This window comes from Pelophylax lessonae (genome assembly GCF_965119305.1).
Source record: "Pelophylax lessonae genome assembly, chromosome: 2".
NCBI lineage: Eukaryota > Metazoa > Chordata > Amphibia > Anura > Ranidae > Pelophylax > Pelophylax lessonae.
In genome coordinates this window covers 664,389,566-664,411,597 of record NC_138769.1, presented here as the reverse complement: position 1 = coordinate 664,411,597, position 22,032 = coordinate 664,389,566, and the positions used below count along the sequence as shown (strand labels likewise).

The window sequence follows — 22,032 nt, the reverse complement described above, 5'->3', positions numbered from 1 at the left end:
TGACATGCATTACACCTACATTCTATATCCAGGTGAATTCTACTTCTACTCTTCTTCCCCTCCCAAGACAAAAATAAGGCTCTTTTGTTAATGGATAAACTCCAGAGTTTGATATTGTCAAAGGAAAAATGACCCAAAATGTTGAAATTTTGCCATATACATTTCTTGCCATTGCCAAAACTTACCAAATAACCCAAAATAAATTGTTCCTGCTCCTAACAAAATCGCAGCGATACCACATTATATGAATACTAGTGGATTGTACCCGTATAGGGCCTAGAAGTAGTGGTGCACATTCTGTTTTTTATTACATTCTACCTAAACACACTGACACCTATAATAAAAAAAACATACAAAACAAAAACCCTACCAAAAATATACTGACCCCAACCTTGACCACTCTGGCACTGACCTAGAACCAACCTTGATCTGTTTTTTTTTAACTTTCTTCTTTACACGTCCTCTCAATTAAGGGGAAGGTATACCCAGGGGTGGGCTCAGTGACTGAAAACAATGATTGGATATCACATTGATCAGGTGACCCCCAGGTAACAATAAGTTTGAGACCAGGGCTCCGAGAGCCCCCAAGCCAAAGGTATGCATATATGCAGCCCCACGGAAAAAAGCCCAGTCCAGGGAGGCCACAAATGCCTACTGTCTGCAAGAAGGGGTTAAATAACCTGCTTTGGGTGCCCAAAACCTACCTGTGAAGTAGGCCATCTGTAGGATGTATGCAACTACATACATACTTTAAAAAGGTTTGTACGAACAGGAAATTTTCTGTCTGATCAGCTCATCCCTACATGTTAGTACAAGCTCTTAAAGGGATTACAAATGCTCCATTTTAATTCAAACATATGTTACACTTCCCTACTCTATGCAGTGGTTTTGCACAGAGCAGCCCTGATTCGCCTCTATGATCCCCCACCAGCGCTCCCAGCTCCTCCTCTGCACTGAATGCCCCCATATCAAGCATCTTGCTATGGGCCACTTGAACATGCTCACTCTGGAGCCCTGTTGTGTGTCCATACCTTGCCCCTTCTTAACTGGCTGTTTACCAATGGCTCCCACTGCTGTGTTTGTGCCAAAAAGGAGAGAGTCGAGAGATGCTCTCGTGCACATCACTGGATTAAGATCAGGCTTAAGTATAAGGGGGGACTGGGGGGTGATCTGCTTGCGCAAGATTACCTTAATGCAGAGAATGTATTGAGGTAAAAAAAAAAAAAAAAAAAATCTGCCTTTTAGAACCATTTTAAGATAGTTCCCGATAGTTGCATGAATCCTACAATTACTCCTCATAATTGGCCTACTGTCTTAGGAAAATGTAGAAGGACAAAATCACTCCAGACAAGACATGCACTGAGAAATCTTTTATTACTCATACAGGGTAATCTTCCCGAGACAAGGTCTCCTAATCCTGTAAAACATTCATGTGTAGTGACAACCACTAAGGATGGATTGAGAAGAGACCGTCATCCAGCAGGTCCAGCTGTGTTAGACTGAGACACTGTTTTCTATACAAGTTGGGTCCAGGTAGAGATAGGGTAGACGCATGGCTTTGTTCCTATCTTGGATAGATTTAGAGATTTTAGCCATTTTATCCTGGAATTCCTTAATTAAATGCTGTGGGGTCTTCTCCGTAAAACGTACATTAGGGTAGTTTCCTAGGCACTTCTGTTGAGAAATTTGAGGTTAGCAATACAATACATACACAGAACAGTATTAAAGCACCATATTGCTAGTACTTCAGTCACATTCAACTGTACTTGTTCTTTAATGGTAAAGTTTTACATCAGTAGCATCCGACAGTTCGTTTTTTTTTTTTGAAAGTTTTGAATAGAGTGGAGAGCGATTAGAACACTTGTCAGTGTTTGTGGTCTGTGCCTCCTTTAACCACTTCAGCTCCAGAAGGTTTGCCTCCCTTCATGACCAGGCCATTTTTTGCGATCTAGTGCTGCGTTCCTCTAATTGTGCGGCCGTGCAATTTTGAAAAACAAAAACCTCAATATTTTTACTTTCAGCTATAAAACCTATCCCAAAAAAATAATTCAGGCAACTCTGTATGCCGCTACATAATTTTGGGGAAAAAAAATCCCTATAAGTATATTGATTGGTTTGTGCAAAACCTAGAGTCTACAAAACTGTATACATTTATGGAATTTTTTTTAATTAGTGACTTCTAGTGATTGGCTTCCGCTGTGTCCAATCACAGCAGGAGTGGGTCGCTGGCAGCACACATGTGCACCCCAGACCAGGAAGTGCAGAATCGCGTACCATGACGCGATTCTGCGCATAGGAGCCGCCGCCCCACAGGAAATATATATGTGGGGTGGTCAGGAGGAGGTTAAGGAAATTCACTGAAAGTAAGGAAAATGCCAAATTTTGGATTGCCACCCAGAAAATAGAAGGGAAATCTTCCAATGGGGACACTAGTTCTTGTGACCTAGGGGTCCCCAATGAACTCTTATTTGCGGGGATTTCCCCTTACTTCCCATTTGGCTGTGTGACAGGAAATGAAGGGAAATCTCCACAATGGAAACAGACAAATTATACCCCTCCCTTGCTCTATCCAAAATGAACGTTTCCCTATAATGCTGAACTGATGAAGCAACTTGGATAAACAGCAAAACTGCAACATTACATGGCAAGTGCAATTGAATGCGACTACTAGCTATACTCTAACTTAATTAGAACAAAAAACTACTAACAATTTGCAGAAATTGCATGCACAGAAGGCTCTCTCACTTTAAACATTTCATATGCAGCACATACGTACAATGCTCCCACCAGTTCTTGGCACTCACCCTATCCAGGGGCTCCTTGCTCAGGAGCCACACTGCAGCCATGCCAGTAGCTGTAGTGTTAGCATCTGGCAATGCTTTTAGAAGCTCCTGCATTGTTGTGACTCCTTTAGCGGTGGGTGGTGGACTCTTCATGGAGGTGGGTCCATTGGGCATCCAAGAATAGAAGTCGAACTGCACAGGAGACATATCCAACCCAGAAAGTGTAAGACCGAAAGATTGTGAAAACCATATAAAAAAAGTCCATAATGTATTACACAAAGTATGTATAGGTTGAGGCTATGCTTTAAATGAATTTTAAAAATTGTTAACTATGGTGTTTTAAAAAACCAATGTAGGAATGCTAGCAGGCATGCCATAGCTGTATATAAACCAAGGCAGTGCTCCTCAAATTCCTGCTACCCTGCTGTTAGGAGCTGCTGTGCAGCTGAGGCTACCGCCAACAGTAAATCATAAATGAAACGTGCAATAAAAAAAAATAAAAAAAACACAATGATCATCAGTTCATAATAGTCCCAATGGGCAGGGTCTCCAAAATCCAGTGCTGTGTGAACCACACCAATGATAAAAAGTGCTTAAGGTGCTGTAATATTCCAAAGCAAGCGATTTAAAAATTTTGTGCAATCCAGTGTTCAATCCGAGTGCTCCACCACCATGTGCATTGGCCGCGCACCTTAAAATGTAATGTATTGTGGCACCTACTTATTCAATAGTATAGCACAAGTCATTCTTATTACCAACGGCCACACACTGTTTGCCGTACACTCCACACTGTGCAAGTCATCTCAGACTTGCCACACCCCCTGTAAGCCACACCCAATATTTAATGGGTTTAAGCCACTCCCACATTTTGCCGCTACATGCTACACTCACTTTATTTTTTTTCCATCAATGCCTAGGGCCCACTCATTTCATGATACACCCTTGTGATAAGGGAACCATTATTAGGATTGTCTATAGAAAAGACAGCCAGAATTGCTGCTGAGGATTCTGCAGGCAGAGAGCCTCTGGGCTCTTTACTCCTCCCCATTTACCACAAAATTCATTTTACTGCCACTTGGTCCAAATAGACAATAGATGTTAGAATGAAGATCACAGCCAGAATTGATCAGTTACCAAAGCAGCAGCTTTAAATTCAATGCAATATTGGCCATGTCAGTTACTCCATTCAGTACCTTCTAAAGCCTCACCTTACTACTCCACCATCCCCCTCATTTTTGTCATTGTGGGTAGGGCAGCATGTAACACAGTGGGTTCTCTGTTTGCTTCAATTAGCTAGGTCAACAGATCTACAATGCATGCTTACCCACTCCTTGTTCCTAATACAAGTGACAATCAGGCACAGAAGCAGACACAAAAAGGCCCAATACCAAAAGTGCTGGGGTGCACTGCCTGTTGAAACGTGAGGTTGGTCATGTCAGCAACGGTGGCAGGTTTGGATGATCATTTTTGCTTTTAAAAACGGGAGCATTAGGCCTCTCCTTTAAGTTGATGTAAAGTGGGGACAATATCTTATGAATGGTATATGGTGGCACTGCTCTAATTTTCTGCTTAATGGAAGCATTCTTGAACTGGTGGACAAGAACATGTCTCTCCTTTCCATTTGGGTGGGTCCTGCTTCATAAAACCCAACTTCAGTTCCAAAAACAAATACTACTGTTTTTTTACATTACATGCCCTCTGCCAACTCACAGCTAGACAAGCAAGTAGCCCTGCTTGTGTAGCTTTGCTGCTCCCCACCACGCCCTCATGGGTGCTTTTATGACATCACCTGGGATGGACAGAAGGAAGAATTGGAGAAGGGGCTTGCTTTTAAAAACAAGCATATACAGGAAAAAAGCAGCACATATCTTGATCAGACACCAAAAAGGCACATTGAATTTCTGTATTATACTGTAGTTTATGATTTGTGGATTAATATGCAAAGAAATGGAAAAATTCCCACATTAATCCAGAAGTCATAAAGTACAGTACAATACAATACAGAAATGCGAAGAAATTGAAATATTCCCATCATAGAAAATAAATTGTGGGGGGGGGGGGGGGGGAGGGAGAGAAAAGTAAATGGGACAACATGCAACCCATTCCTCTACTGCAATGAGGATGTTCAAAAATCTAGTCTTAGAATTAGCAGTCTGAATGGAGTAAATCACTTCGTACCACAGATGATATATTGGCCATTCAAATGGATTCGACCAGCTCTATGGAGTGTGTAAAAACAATTGTGTACAGGTATGGAGCTGCCACCAACCAACCTCTAAGATTAGGGGTTAAGTATATGAAGGGTATGAAGGGATTGGCAACGGCGCTAACATGTTTAAAAAAAAAAGCGTATTGCACTGGTTCGTGTGTGTAGTGGTGATAAATACAATTATAAACCAAGTGAGAATAAATTCCAAGTGATCATAAAGAGCAAGTGCCAAATGACATGATCTATATTTGGGCTAAGAATGTATATGTGCTTCGGTGCTAGAAATAAATGTTAAAACATCAAATATAGTGCTGATTTATTTATTCCAAAGGTGCAATAGTGCGGGTATTTACAAAATATTAAAATAAAGTGTTGTCCGTAAACATAAAATTAGGACTTTTATCCCTACTGTGCAAAAAGCGATGCTACTAGTGAAAAAAATGAAAAGTGGTGGAATCACTGAGGCCATTGCCGAGAAGTGCTATGCCTAAGAAAAGCACTAGGTGTCCCACTCACCCTTTTTCACTCCTGAGCACAGGGTATTGAATACAGGCTGTAATAGTCTCCACAAACAGCAGGTAAAAACTCAGGGTGCAATCTTTTTGGTGTGCAAACCTCAGGGCGATCCTCCGGTGGAGTTTGTACGTCAACCTCACTTCCGGTTTTTGCAGTTGGTAGCCGTGGAACGCGGAAGCATCTCAGCGCCCTGCATCTGCATTGCTTACTGAAATTGATCAGCCTGAAATGTTGAGTTTTGCTACACTTGCTTTTCATTCAAATTGTATATACTACACCATGGGGCTCTTTGTCTTGAGCACCCAGAAGATCCCCCTGAGGTTTGCACACCAAAAAGATTGCACCCTGAGTTTTTACCTGCTGTGTTTGTGGAGACTAGTACAGCCTGTATTCAATACCCTGTGCTCAGGAGTGAAAAAGGGTGAGTGGGACACCTACTAGTGCTTTTCTTAGGCATAGCACTTCTCGGCAATGGCCTCAGTGATTCCACCACTTTCATTTTTTTCACTAGTAGCATCGCTTTTTGCACAGTAGGGATAAAAGTCCTAATTTTGTGTTTACGGACAACACTTTATATTTTAATATTTTGTAAATACCCGCACTATTGCACCTTTTGAATAAATAAATCAGCACTTCTAATGTTTCACATTTCTAGCACCTAAGCACTTTCTGGGCACATACATTCTCAGCCCAAAAATAGATCCTGTCATTTGGCACTTGCACTTTATGATCACTTGGAATTTATTTTTACTTGGTTTATAAATTGTATTCATCACCAAAATACACACGGGATCCAGTGCAATACATTTTTTTTTTAAACAGGTTAGCACCGTTTATTAAAAAAGAATAGCGCAACCATGCAAAAGAAATGACTATCAAATATGGAGACCATCCATAAATAAAAATGGGGATTTAGTTCCACCATATGGCCATATCGTGCTCAAGCCCACCACTGCGTCAAAGTACCCCATTATTGGTGGGTCCAGACTTCTGTGGTTGAGCATCCCACCCCCCACACACACCTGTACTCTATCAGAGTCCACCATCAAGTAGATACAGGAGGAGTCCTTTGTAGTGCATTAGCACATCCATCCCAGCAAGGAGTGTTGTCTCCAAGGGTTGGAGAGGCTGGATCTATGGATAGTGTAGGACCCACTGATAATGGGGTACTTTGACGCAGTGGTGGGCTTGAGCACGATATGGCCATATGGTGGGACTAAACCCCCATTTTTATTTATGGATTGTCTCCATATTTAATAGTCATTTCTTTTGCATGGTTGCGCTATTCTTTTTTAATATACATGTTGCTTGGTCCATAGCTGCACCGGCTTTAGATATACATGTTCAGGGTTTGCTCCCCCAATTTTTTGCTTGTTTATTAGGTTAGCACCGTTACCAATCCCTTTATACCCTTCATATATTGGCCATCCAGCCATAGGTTTGATGTTTTACGCCGACTGGAAAGTTGGATAACCTTTTAAGAGGTCAAAAAGTCAGACTGACAATTCTAAATTTCCTCCATCAGACAGATTTTGGACATCCTCAGTAACCATTTGATTACTGTAGGTGGATTTGTTAAAATTACAGCCGTTTTTGGCCAGGGAAAAAAAAAAAAAAAAGAACAGTAGTATTTGTTTTTGGAACTGAAGTTGGGTTTTATGAAGCAGGACCCACCCAAATGGAAAGGAGAGACATGTTCTTGTCCACCAGTTCAAGAATGCATCCATTAAGCAGAAAATCAAAGCAGTGCCACCATATACCATTCATAAGATATTGTCCCCACTTTACAACATAAAGGAGAGGCCTAATGCTCCCATTTTTTTATCTGCACCAGGGTATACTACCACCTGGTCAGTTTATAGTTACTCTGCCGTAGGAAGAATAATGAACTAGTTTCATTACCCTACTTGTTTAATCGGGGGGGGGGGGGGGGGGACACATTTTTCTAGTTTTCCCTCCCCTCCGAATACACAGTATATGTTAAAGGGGTACTATAGTCAAAAGCAAGTAGACTTATAAAAAAAACTTAAATGAGAGTAGGACTGGTAAAGTGAACAAATTTTTTCTATTGGATAAAAGTCCTCCATGGAATGCAGTGGTTTTTGGAGGCTTCTAATAAAGTAGGATCACTAGATACCTAGAAATCCAGTGATGAGGAAATGCCCCAATTTGTTTTACATTCTTGTAGGCCAAGCGTATATGCACCTGACAACATGATGTATCATCCGTTTTCCAGTGATGGACTACGCACCTGGTGTAAGGTTGTCTTCCAAATGGAAGTGTCCTGCATAAATGCCCCCCCCCCCCCCCTACTGTACCCAGAATGTACATAAACTAGGGTTTGCAATAAAGTTTAGTGGTTTCTTCCATACACCTGCAGGACTGCTTTCCAATGACTGCAAAAGGGCAAAATCTGAAGAGGCCACACAAGTTTAAAGCCCCGTACACATGCACAGATTGTTGGCCAACTGGTCGGCCAACTTTTGTCCAGTGTTTGTTGGTTGAAATGTGCTCTAGACTTGCACTGGACTTTTGTTGGCCAACAAAAACCAACTTCAGAAGTGATGTCATGTTCTGGTTGACTGTTTTTTCTTCTCTGAGCATGCCCAGTCTTGCTCATCTGATTTTTGTCTGCTGAAATCTGTACTGACTGAGGAACAATCAGCCGTTCTTTGTTGGCCAACAAAAATTTTATAGCATGCACACCAGATTTTTTCGGCCGAAAATTCGCAGTTGGTTGTCGGAAGCATCATACTAACAAGCCAACAATCGGCAGATCGGACGTTGGCCAACAATTTACAGCCAACAATCTGTGTGTGTGTGTACGGGGCTTAAGGAATACATGCAAGATGTGTAAAAGTTGCAGTGGTAATTCGGAGAAAAAAAAAAAAACACATGGTGGGATTTACTAATACTAGCACACTCAGAATCTGGTGCAGCTGTGCATGGTAGCACATCAGCTTCTAGCTTTAAGCTAAAAAAAAAAAAAAAGGAAACTTGACTGGTTTTTATGTAGAGCTGCACCAGATTTTGCATGTTCATTTTATTCAATTTCCCTCCAGTGACTCAACAGAGAAGACTTATGTAGTGCTGATCTGGGCCATTTAATTACTTTGCCACTCACCTGACCACTGTTGACAGCTGCATGTTGAGCAGAACATGTAAAAATCACCATAGTCAAGAACTTGATCAGAGAGCCCATGGACTCCAAGGAAGATGGGATTTCTGTCACAGGAGACAATCTTAGTACAGCATTTCCAATGTACCCCAAGCCCCATAAAAACTTTTCATTTTCAGATAACCGCATGCACAAATTGGAGTGATCAGCATTCCGCCCACAACACAGACTTTACATGTTTGGAAAGTGGCAGAACTATAAATAGTATACAGGTTTTAAAAGTTTTTTTTTCACCATTCTGGTCAGTGCCTGCTCTAGTCAGACCCCATACAGATAATGTCCCTGGTGGGATATACACCAAGGAGGTCCATCAGTGTACGACCTGTGCCAATTATGCCACTATGCTGCAAGTTCTAGCCATGAGATGTCAGATACAGTCTTACGCCTATAGGTCAGAATGGCTTTACAGATAACGTGTAAGCAACGTGCTTTTTTTGATGGCACCTTCAGTTAAGGTTTAGCATTTTATATCGCCTTTCCCTAACAAGTACTTTAGACTAAAAGGGCAAGCTATCATTCTGGCACTGCTCTGTTTGGCCATGCAGGACATTCAACCCCCTTGCATACTTTAGTCCAGTGGGAAAAAAATAAATAAATAATAAACACACACGCCTGAAGTGCATTTCTTTGCATTGCGTTTTAGCCTGCAAACAAACGTTGACTCCTAATCTTCTAGATTGTAAGCTCCAACGAGCAGGGCCATCTAGTTCCTCCTGTTTTGAACTGTATTGTAACTGTATTGTCTTCCCTCACATTGTAAAAGCACTGCGCAAACTGTTGGCGCTATATAAATCCTGAATAATAATAATAATAATAATAATAATAATAATAATAAATAAATAATTAGGGCAGGGAACATACCCGAAGTCTTATGTTCCAGGAATCCTTCCTTGAAGATCTCAGCTACCCAGGCCTGAAGTTCAGGGTCTTGGCTGACCATTTCATCACTGCTATAGAAGTAATTTACAATGTTTGACACAAAGCTAGAAAGGACAGAAACAGATTGAAGAATGATTCAAGGATGCTTTTAGGAATTTCCCCCTCCCCCCCCAACATTTTTAGCTTTAATAGAAGTGACCTCTACCTCTCCAGAGCTGACCAGATCTTCATGCCATCGTCCCTGTACAAGTAATTAGGAATTGACTCCATTCCTCTGCTTTCAATGTCATCAGGGAGACAAAGGCTACTATAGGTCATCCCATCCATGGCTTTCTTCATCAGTACTGGGATCCCTCCATTTCCCACTGCCATAGCCTAGATAGAAACAGATAGAGGCGTAAAAGTAGTCTCCCAGCACAGCAGTGCCATGTTGTGGATAAAGAAGACAGATAGCCACCATTAGGTGGACATAAACTATTCACTACATATTAAGATCAGTGTTTCTCAGTCAGGGTTCTGCTGTGATCTACCCGTTAGTCACAGGCAGCTGATGTGTAGCTGTAAGAGTTGGCAGAGGGCATGTGATTTACCCAAGCAAGTAGCCATGCTTGTGTAGCTTTGCTGCTCCCCACTGCCCCCTGGGTGCTTTTATGTGACATCACCTGGGAAAGACAGGAAGGAAGAATTGGAGAAGGGGCTGGCTGGGAGGGACACGGCAGAAGAGTTCTCATCACAGCCACTTCCCTGCTACCTCTGCAAATGAAAAGAGATGCCCTGCCATTCGCCCTGGGCTCATGTACGGTACCCTAATCCCATGCGCTGCAATACCATGTAAGGTGCCCTGATCCCAGGTGTCCTGATCCCCTGTGCACTGCTTATCTCAAGTTTGACCTAGAATTGTGTATTCATCCAGATAAATCAGAGTTAGAACCACGCCAGGGTATTTTTTTTAATTTTGCCGTGGAGTTTCCCTTAAAATCCATACCAGACCCATCTGTATTGCCGGGAGCCGACAATACATTAAAGTCGAGAGCAAGTTTAAAATTACATTTTCCTTTAGAAGTGTCAGTATTGCTGCAGCAAGATCCATACATCGTACAAACGCGCTACTTTACAGGCACATTAAGGGGACAGACCAGGCACAATAAAGGAATTTTTAAATTGGTTTCATTTTAAGCATTAAAATCACTGCTCCTGTAAAAACAATTTAAAAATGGATACCTGCCCCCCAGGGCAATACCTGGGTCCCCATACATGGCGATAACTTGTATAAACATTTAAAATGAGGACTTTAATAGAGTTTGCTAGAACTTTCTCTGTTCAAAATGTTCTGGTGCAAACCAAACAGGGGGGTGTTCAGCCCATCAGCATACTAGACACTTGACTAGAACCTTGCCCCTTCCATTTGGGACCCTTTGAAGAGGAACACAAATCCAAAACCTAAATACCGTACATGGCATAAAAGCAAACCGGTTTAAAAGTTAGAGCAGCAACAAGGGTAGTTTAGCTACTCAATCATTTTTTGGAGGGTTTACATTGTTCATTTAGCTGACCATTCATGCATCGAGGGATTAATCTGGCACATTGTGTGGTCACTACAATAGACCACAAGCAAAAATACACTACCACAACATTTTGTGGTCAACACAAGACCTTCTTACTTGATCAAAAAAGCCTTTGGGTCCAATAATCTGTTTCCGGAGAAGTGTGTTTATTTCCAGTGTGAAGCGAAGATGTGGCATAAGCAGCTAAGGAAAACAAAAAAAAAAAAAAAATATATATATTATGCAATGTAAATCCTGAGAAAAAAAAAATAATCACATGAGGCTCCAGTCAGATCTAACCTCAGATTCTTTTTACAGTTTAGACAGAGCAAAACTTTCTAGAGAATCCTTTAAAAGAATTAGAGCAATGATAGGCCATTTTGTGTAAACATCTTGTAGTTTAAAGGCAGATGGAGAAACTTTGTGAAACCTTAAATTATGTAAAGCCTCAAGGTCCCTTTCATATCGGAGCAATGCATTAACACGTGTTGTATTGCTGGGCTGTCAATGGGAAAGAAAAGGAAGCAAAATGAAACAGAATGGGGCTTCCAAAGCCAAGATAAAGCCCATATTTTCCTGATGGGAAAGGTTAGCGGAGAGAAGCCCAGTCCCATGACCTCATAACCGGCCTTGCCTCCCCATTCCTTTGTAGGACATCACAGCAGCCTGCATTTATGAGTGACAAAGTGAAAAAATGTAGCATTCTTTTAAAATTAGTCCTTCTGAACTCTCATTTGAGGTATCATTTAGCAATTATTGGGGTAATTTGAGAAATATTAAGCATGACCTTTAAAGTTCATGGCAATCCACTAAAACATGTAATGCAAAACCTCTTGTAAGAAAGATTTAGTATTCCACACTCGCCTTATACACTGGATGCGCCATTGGAAGTTGCCTGATGGTTGCAATGGAGAAGACCTCTGCTAATAAATGGGTGCGGAGAATGTGAGCATTAACTTGGTGTACTTGGAAATCAGAATTCCGCACCCAGATCTTGGCCAGTAACCAGTCAAATTCTGAGTCACTGGGCAGGAAGATTGGAGCATCATCTCCAGGGGTCTGAGATAACTGGAATACAAAAATACAAAAAACACACTTCTATAATGATCCAACATCTTCATAAAATTGTGTTCTGTTCATGAAATGCATTACAGTCATGAATAGCAAACAATACAAGTGGCTTTTCCTTAACCAGATGTATATAAAAACATGTCTACCATATATGGTTACAAACTGTTTTGTACTTTACTTTTAAAAGGTAAAGCCCGTTGGAAGACTTGCTTTTACAAGTTTCTGAAAAGTCTGCATAAGGAGACAAGGCATGCCCTTATCGGCAAATTAGAGAAAGATTGCAGACTATCAGCTATTAAAGTGGTTACACCTACCTAATGCCTGTATTGGGTAAATAACTATGGTTCACTCACAACCCTATAGCCAAAATCCTTATGTCACTTGTTCACTTACTCTTGTCAGCTCTCCTTCGTTTCAATGCACGAATGACCATATAGACCAAGGGTCCTGAACAAAGGCCTAGTTCACATTAACTGGGGGCCAGAATAGTGGGAGCAATAAATGTACCATTACTGCAGTCAGTTGGAGGAAGGTGGTGGCTAACATTGGTAGGCCATGAAAAAAGATGGCCACCATTAGCACTGGAATTTGCCTTTTCTGCATCACCGTACGGAGCAATCGGGACAAGGACTACACAGGCCCCATTGTGCAGGTGATCACTCCTGATGGTGCCTGTCAGACTGCAAAAAAATCCAAAGCTCCCTTCAGCTTACAAATCACTTTATTGCAGGGGCTAGTTTATGGAAAGCAGCAGTCCCTAAGCTCCGTCCCTAAGAGTCAGCTGCTAAGAGTGAGGCGGAATTGTGACCGGGAAGAAGATTATGATCAGCAAGCTAATATGTTAATAAAAAGATTTGAAGAGAAAGGTTATAATTCCAAGGAACTTCTCAGCACTAAAGAAAGTATAAGGAAGATGGATAGGAGAGAGCTGTTGAAAGATAAAACAAAAGATTCCAATAATTCTGGCAATTATGGTTTGGCTTTTATGACAGGGTTTACTAGACAATTCAAACAAGTTGAGCATATAATAAAAAAAAACATTGGCCATTGCTTTTAAAGGATGATATTTTAAAAACCATTTTACCTCCGAGGCCCAAATTCATTTATACTAAACCAAGCACTTTAAGATTAAAATTAGCGCATAATGTGGTAAACCCCCCCTGTAAAAAAAATGTACCTTTTTAGATCAAGTTGGTTATTTTAGCTGTGGGAGATGTGCAATATGTAAGACCTCAAGGTATAGGAAAGGAAAACCTCTGATTTTAGTTCATTTGTCTATGGGAAACAGTTTACCATTGACAAATTACATGTTCATCAACCCATGTAACATACTTATTGTCGTGCCCATGTGGGCTGCAATACGTGGGTAGGACAACGAGGGAACTCCGTCAGATTGCGGGAGCATGTGACCAATATTAAAAAGGGATTTCGCCACCATAACGTATCCAATCATTTCAGATTGGTTCACAATAGTGACCCCAGAGGGTTGACATTTTGTGGTATAGATAGGGTCGAACCACATTGGAGGTCGAACCACATTGGAGGGGAGGTAATCTAAAAAGAGCAATCTCAAAAAACGAGACAGTGGATTCATCGCCTCGGAACCCTACAGCCCCAGGGTCTCAATATAGAGTTGGATCTAAATTGTTTTTCTAATTGGTGACCCTCCCCCCTTCTTTTTCCCTTGAGTATTAATGCAGATCTGGTAAACTAATAGATTTAGTAGAATATTCTGGCACATTTTTATTTTTTATTTTTATTTATTTTTTTACATTTTATTTATTCATTTTTATATTTTAGTTTGATTTTTATTTATTATTCTTCAATTTTATCTCTGCAGCTATCTACTTATATGAATTGTTATGCAATATTAAGCACATTATGTACTGGAGGTTTGATTTTTATTGATTATGGATATATTTATTATTTTAATTAAGTATATTAAAAGGAATTTTTAAAGATTTTTGATAATGAAATATTTTATTGGTAACAGGAAATGAGATGGTGGCCTGATTTAACTTATAGATTTTATGGATTTAAATATATTAGGCAATATTAGATTTTTATTAATTTGATCAGTTTTTGAACAATTATTGCGGAAATTGTTGCTATTAACCTTCGTGGGGACACGATCGGTATGGAACTGGCAACAGGAAGTTAGACAAATTGTATTCCACCCCTCTTCCTGTGATTGGCTGCTTGCGAAGCCAGAGGAGTATAAATAGAAGCCGCCTCACCGGAAGTGATGTCTTTGATAACACCCATTAAGGCGGGCAAAACGCGTCGACACTTCCGGGCAGCGGAGCATCACGACATCATTTCCTGTAACCACCGTGGAACGCACGTCGGCAGTGTACACGGAAGCGCAGTGACATGCAGTGTTTTGCTATACCAATGCTTATTATTACGATACGTTTGCGAGTACCATTTTCTAAATTTGATTATAATAAATACCTACGGGCTTCACTATGTTTGGCTTCTTCCCTTTCTTTTGAAACACTGTTGGGGAGAGAGAGGAGAGGAACCATTAAGGGAGCCATTTCTAAGAGGTTGCATTTAATCCATCCATCCGGCCAAGGGATATCATCTGCTTAAGGCTCATTTATATCCTGAATTTGGTGAGTGCATCCCCATAGGGGGTTTTCTAATGGAGAGCACCTGGGCACTAATATGGATTTGAGCACCTTTCCAGCACTCTAGTTTCTTTGAAGGAAACCCTTTTTTGGACTGCACCTTATTATATAATTTGCACCTTGCATATGGTTGCACAATGGACACATGAGGCAATATACATTTCTGCACTTTAATATGTATTGATTTCTGTACTTGTTGATCACGAATGCTCTTTATTTTTATGTATTTTAGTATTTTAATATTTTGATCACAGTCACACGGATTTATTTTTATACACATTTTTAGCACTGGATACATAGTTTTTTGTCTTTTACCTGTTAGCGCTGCCTTATTTGAATTTTTCTGGTATTTTACCTAGTGAGCAGCAGCTTCAGGATTTATTATCCATTTTTTATTTTCACCTATTCATACATCACAGCGCGGGTATTAATATATTGGCTTTATAGATAAATGTACCATTACCAGTCAGTTGGAGGAAGGTGGTGGCCAACATTGGTAGGCCATGAAAAAAGATGGCCACCATTAGCACTGGAATTTGCCTTTTCTGCATCACCGTACGGAGCAAATCGGGACAAGGACTACACAGGCCCCATTGTGCAGGTGATCACTCCTGATGGTGCCTGTCAAACTGCAAAAAAATCCAAAGCTCCCTTCAGCTTACAAATCACTTTATTGCAGGGGCTAGTTTATGGAAAGCAGCAGTCTTAGTTTGAGGACAAAATAGGCATTGCTTTCCATTTTTGTTCTCACTGCCAGTCAAGCGTTGACTACACTGCAGTCTATTACACCTAATGCTTCTGGTACCTGGAACAAGTATACTGAAATTTAAAGTGGAGTTCCGGCCATGAAAAATAAATTTCAATAAAAAATACCCCTGGGACAGTCAGGGCTAGTACATTCCATAATGGATAGCCTCTGTACTGTCCCGGGTCACACTTACCTGCAAGAAGAAATGCTCACCTTTAAAATTTCTTCTCCAGCGTTGCCATCTCGGATGTGGGCAGCTGAAGCCAGCGCGATCCTCTTTTGCATCCTCTTCCGACCTCTTCGGTCCCACGATGCACTGCACTGGCCCCGCTAGTCACTTCTGGTGTGGCACCACATTCCTCCACAACTTCTGGGCATGCGGCGTCGCACCGGAAGTGATGAGCGGGGCCGGTGCCGTTGCATTTATTCCTGGGAGCAATGACGTTCAGCTCCCAGGAATCATTGCAAACCGGAAATGACGGCGCGGGCCGCAGCCACAGAGGGAGGAAGTGGAAGAAAGGGGGGTATATTTTTCTACGATAATAATGCAAGTAAAAATAAATCGTAACTATCCATTTCCTTTTCAGGCGACTAAAAGCAAGCGGATGGCCACAAAATCAATTATGTCGATTTTGTGGCCGGAACTCCACTTTAAGCTACCTGTTCAGTGGTCACACAAGGTTGAGGTAACTATTACAGATTTACCTATGCCAACACACATGCTCCTTAATGATCGATCCAACATTTTTTGCAGACTTGCATATACAGGGCGAAATACCTTGTTAAGCTTCAAAAGTTTAAAAAAAAGGTGAACTTGCCTGAATTGCAATTGGGACAAGTTGATCCTTAGGATTTTTCCACAGTAGACACATAGGGGCTGCAAGGTATTGTTGGTTTCCATTGATAGAGTTATTTGCAGGAACTTTCTCAAGAAGCTTGTAGTCTGACAGGAAAATGTGACCATTCTGCAGGAGGAGAATTTAATTCACTATTAGAACTTCTAAGCAGCTTCAAACTAACATTTTAGATATAGCAAGTGTCACAGCCTGTCCGGTTTTTGCCATCTTTTCTCTTTGGAAGATTTACCTGCACATCTGTTTAAAGTGCTGGGGAGAATTACTACTAATGGAATGGAAAAATCAAACCATTTGTCCCTTCCCATTCAATTAGGGTCATGAAAAAGGCTGAATACTTCCCATCCAAAATTAAACATTTTGGCTGGAATGAGGAGAAAATGAACACCAACAATTCATATTACATCTCTGCATCAGATATGCCCACCTCGAGTTCTTTCTCTAGGTTTGTTGAAGCCCCAATTGAGGGAGCCACCATGTGTTCATCAACTGGGAAATTTTTGGGGATTCGGAAGCATTTCTTGATCAGAATGGGGTTATTGCCATTCAAAAACTGGCTACCAAAGAATGAATCCTCCTTCCACATCTCATGCACTAGATCTGAAATACAATATTAAAAAGCAAAGTGGATCATCAAGTTTATAGGAGCCTCTGAAGGCTTATTTATAATTATTATACAATTACACCAGTTTGGTTAAAGAACAAAATTAACAAGCAAGGCTGCACTCAAAACTGTTCCATATGAAGCCATTTATTAAGTTATGACTAATGACCTAAAACCTTGGCTTAGGTTCTGAGATGAGGGGGGGTGTAGTCCCAGCAGCCAGGACTGATTAATGCTGCTTAGGATTTCAGTGTAGCAGACCCAGTGTTGGCAGAATTTTGCACCAAAAAAAAAAAAGGGACATATGAAAAAGTAGATGTATTGCTGAGATGTGCTGGTCTTTTGACCAGGCAAAACTTTAGGAAAATTACGCAGGCTCCCATTGATTACCTATTGCGAATACCAACTGCCTTGCTTAAATGGGAGTCATGGGCCTAAAATCATACTAATATGTCAGAACACCTTATCCAAGACACTGAAGCCACCGTGTCAGCTGACAGCTAAGCAACTAGCATTTAGAAGAACAAGACAGTAATGGCAGCCCAGGTTGCAGGTTTTCCCCCCAATTTAAAGTAGTTTCAAAGGCATAACAAATAACTACGAGAGCGCTTGTATCAATGCTTTTGCACTCCGTTAACTGCCATTTGTTTTGCAGCTGCACAGCGATGTCAAAGGTAGAAATCGAAACAAAAAACTAGGGGGACCATAGGTAATGTTATAACAGACTAAACAAAAACCGAAAATTTGATTTTAGGGTAATCCTTCAAATCAGATTTTTTGCCTGGAGCACCACTTTATGACAGTGCATCGCTGCTGCGCCACCTGGGCATCTCAATCTAGCAGTTCTGCGAGGAGAGATTATTAATTAGGTAACCATACTTTTAGCAGCCCCAGTGTTCGGAATTTATAAGAAATACAACGCCTTGCTTGTCGGTAGCAAAGTTCAACACCAATTCAATCATGAACTACAATCTACAGGTTCTGTTTTAGAAAGATTAAATTATGAACTACAATGTACAGTTACAAATAGATAAAGTACTATAAATCAAGAAAAATAATTTTACACACCTGAGATCTGCGATCTGTGTAGACCGGATACCTTTTTGATGTCTTCCATGTTCTGCCATGAATCAGTCTTGCATGCAAATCCTCTCAGCTTCGTTTCAAATTCACTAAGAACAGAACATGTTCATGCATATGTTAGACTCCTCTATAGATAGTGTGGAATACCCATCTTCTTGGCTCCTAAAGCAGATACATACAAGTCTGCCCTGCTTAGTTACAGCGTTCTGCCTCTTCCTAGAATGACTTGGTAGGCTTAGCCATTATGGACTCATGAGCTACTTCGCTTGTGTAGTTTATGGGTCAGTAATTGCTTCTGTTGATCACAGCACTTGTCAGGACAGTTGTTACCTATCAGATCAATGCAACACATTCTTATTCCAGCTATAGTGCTTGTAAGGCTGGCCATACACTATAAATTTTCTTGTTCAACTTTCCTTTAGATTTACCAAAACCATGTAATATAGGGTCAAACCTAAACACTTTCAATTTGTATGCAATCAGGCAGGCCCTTGCACTACATAGTTAAAGGTAAATCTAAAGGAAATTGAATAAGAAAATTGTATAGTGTATGGCCAGCCTTACAAGCAAATCTGTTCCGTTCCTTTGGTTTTCAGAAGTTGGCCAATTAGAGCCTTTACCACTGGATAATAGCCTACATTTAAACACTTGCACGTTCCCTTTAGCTGGGTATGAATATTTAAGTATCATAAGGGGATATTGCCTACTGGAAAGAAAATAAAAAAGTTTTTTTGGCCTTAAAGACATATGGCTAGGAGGCGCATAATGTTCTAGCATTACCCATCACTTAAGGTTTACTTTTTGGTCAGGGGGTGAACAGCTATAGTTGTCATTGTGCGGACAACATGCCTATTGAAGAAAGCAGAATGACCGATGACCTGTGTGCAGGGATGGACTGACAACTCATGGGGCCTCCGGGCAATAGATCATAGAGCTCCCTGTGTCCACACCCACACAAAGCCCCACCTACATATTGCACTGCCCACACTACATGCGTTTGTCACATAATTTCTCTACACCAGGTTTATGTTTATTATAGAAAAGAAAAAAAAAAAAAAAAAAAAAAAAAAAAAAAAAACTTACAAGTACAACAATGGTACATTTCTAAAATTAAAGCGGAGTTTCACTCAAAGTGGAAGCTTATGCTTATCTGATTTCCCCCCGCCCCCACCCCCGGTGCCACATTTGGCACCTTTGGGGGGGGAGCGGGTACCTGTTTTTTGGCAGATACCCTGTCCCCACTTCAGTCAGACCTTGCTGTGGTGAGGTATGTCAGCATTTACTTCCCCTCCTTCCCCTGCTGCTGGTCCAGTAAAAGTGCAGCACACTTTGCCAGTAGGGAACCCGGCTGTGAAGCCCCAAGGCTTCACTGCCGGGTTCCCTTACCATCAATGGTGGTGGCAGCACGCAAACAGCCGATGGAAACACGGCTGGATTCCAGGACAGGTAAGTGCCCTAATATTAAAGAGTCAGCAGCTACAGTATGTGTAGCTGCTGACTTATTTTTGGGGGGGGGGGGGGGAATGGAACTCCACTTTAAGGTTTTCATAAATTAACACAACAAAGGTCTTCTTAGCTGAACAGTTTAATATGAAACACAAACCTCTGACCAGCATGTTACAAAATTATGGACCTAGAATTACTTTCATTTCATTCTGACATTCCCGACAATACCATACATAAATGGCGCCATTATTGTTTACATGTGTGCTCGTTCTACATAACGCTTTTTATACACAGAGTGTGCTTTACACTTTTAATATATAGAGTATGCAAAATCATTTTTTATACTTTATATAATTTTCACTGACCACCATTGTAAGGGGAAGTCTTTCTACAGGCCACCAATGTAGGAAGCATTCTTCCCACTGACCACCAATGTAAGGGACATTCTCCCTGCGGAAGTGTATGGATGTTAGTGTTATATATATGGAATAACACTCAGTATAACATGTATGGAATATAACTCACTAAGTGCTATTCCCCATTTAGAACACGGATATTTACACACCGAGCAGCACTCTGTACAGATATCAGTGTGCACTCCGTGTACTAGGAAATAGCACCAGTAGATGGGCAAGGAGGAACAATCAGCCTGGCGATTTTAGACATGCCATCAAACTCATTACACACTGACCTGCTGCTGCACACCAGGCAGGTCAGATGGCTATTACTTCACTCGGTGTGCACTCTGCAGCTTCCAGCTCTCATCGGCTGTCTCCCCCGGCAGGGACGTATACTGTGGCCCCACCCCTCCGCTGAATTCCCCAGGGGGAGAGGTGGCTGAAGCGCCTGTCATTGCTGTCATCCTCATGGCTCCATGATCGCTCTCTGATCTCAGCCAGCATTGGGTCCTCTCATACAGCCGCAACAACTGCCGGCAGGGATGCCAAAGCTCACTGCCTCCTCAGGGCATAAACCTTCTCAGTCCGCCCCTGGATGTGCCTAGATTATCATGCAGGATAGAGCCTCTCATGGGGCCCCCCCTGACTCGGGGCCCTCAGGCAGTGCCTGAGTGGTCAGTCCACCCCTGCCTGTGTGACCCAACGTCTTATCGCCAGTCACCAGCCAAGGGTGGGCACATGACTGCCTGGGCTCAGAGGTTGGACCAGTGATTCTGGCTGTCATTCAGTGCAATACAATCAGGCCTTCTAAATACTTGAGAAACCAATACAAAATAAGGTAAAAGCAGTTTTTCCTCATCTTTGACAACTGTGCACTTGCAACTGTCTGGTTGTCTTGGACCAGTTGGTGAAAAGGAACTTTGATGGCCCATACAGAGCCCTGACCCCCAACCATTTTGAAAACATTTTGGCTGAATGGGCACAAATTCCAATATGCACTCAAAATCTTGCACAAAGCATTGCTGGAGTAGAGGCTGTATAACTGCACATGAAAAATGTAACACATATTGGGTGTGATGCAAGGTGTCCACAAATTAGGCCATGAGGGGTCTTGTGCAGTAATTGCATTTTGAGATGCATTTACATATCAGTGTCAGTGTATTTGCACGAGGCTCTTGGCTGAAAGAAAATGACATTTAAAAAAAAAAAAAAAAAAAATTTTCAAGTCAGTTCTCTACAGAGTGGACCATGAAAATGTGTCATAGAATAGTTGCAGCTTCCAAAGCAATTGTTTCAAGCACAGGAATCATGCATACATGGATATGTTTCTTGAGCGCTACCTGGGTACATAAGAAAAAAAAAAAAAAAAAGTATTCATTCAAACCCCTTGAAATTTTCCACATTTTTTGTCATGTTACAACCAAAAACATAATGTATTGTATGTGATCGATCAATACAAAGTGGCACATAAAATTGTGAAGTGGAAGGAAAATTAATTGTTTTCAAACCTCTGAAAAGTGTGATGTGCATTTGTATTCAGGCTCCCCGAGTCAATCCTTTTAGAACTACCTTTCGCTGCAATCAGCTGCAAGTCTTTTTGGGTAGGTCTCTACCAGTTTTGCAAAATAGCTCAAGCTCTGTCAGATTGGATGGAGAGCGTCTGAACAGCAATTTAAGTCTGGCCACAGATTCAGGTCTGGACTTTGACTGGGCCATTCTAACACATGAATCTAAACCTCTGGCTGTACGCTTAGGGTTATTGACCTGCTGAAAGATGAACCTCTGCCCCAGTCTCAAGTCTTTTGCAGACTAACAGGTTTTCTTCCAAGATTACCTTGTATTTGGCTCCATCCACCTTCCCATCAACTGACCAGCTTCCCTGCTGAAGAAAAGCATCCTCACAACATGATGCTGCCACCACCACCACACTTCACTGTGGGGATGGTATGTTCAGGGCGATGTGCAGTGAGGGTCTCTGCCACACATAGCCCTTTAGGCCAAAAAGTTACATTTTGGTCTCATCTGACCAGAGCACCTTTTTCCACATGGTTTTCTTCTTGCCACTCTTCCTTAAAGGCCAGATTTG

The 22,032-nt window shown here is 41.4% G+C and overlaps 2 protein-coding genes across 2 annotated transcripts in view; both read right to left on the bottom strand.

Annotated features, from left to right (window-relative positions):
• Positions 1 to 1,494: 1,494 nt before the first annotated feature.
• LOC309548240 (hydroperoxide isomerase ALOXE3-like) lies at positions 1,495 to 11,309 on the bottom strand (the record flags this gene model as incomplete). Its single annotated transcript, XM_082248191.1, has 6 exons — positions 11,227 to 11,309; positions 9,771 to 9,940; positions 9,548 to 9,669; positions 8,633 to 8,733; positions 2,805 to 2,975; positions 1,495 to 1,674 (listed from the first exon to the last, which is right to left on the bottom strand). Exons 1-6 carry the CDS (start codon positions 11,305 to 11,307, stop codon positions 1,495 to 1,497), a joined length of 825 nt encoding a protein of 274 aa, XP_082104317.1. The 5' UTR covers positions 11,308 to 11,309.
• A 112-nt stretch (positions 11,310 to 11,421) lies between these two features.
• Positions 11,422 to 22,032, bottom strand: part of LOC309548239 (hydroperoxide isomerase ALOXE3-like) — a gene marked incomplete at both ends in the record, with an annotated part of 70,052 nt that continues 59,441 nt past the window's right edge. The window contains 5 exons of the mRNA XM_082248190.1: positions 11,422 to 11,610; positions 11,974 to 12,177; positions 16,380 to 16,526; positions 16,843 to 17,015; positions 18,088 to 18,191. Of these exons, the coding sequence (XP_082104316.1) occupies positions 11,422 to 11,610; positions 11,974 to 12,177; positions 16,380 to 16,526; positions 16,843 to 17,015; positions 18,088 to 18,191 (817 nt within the window). The remainder of the gene's footprint in view (positions 11,611 to 11,973; positions 12,178 to 16,379; positions 16,527 to 16,842; positions 17,016 to 18,087; positions 18,192 to 22,032) is intronic.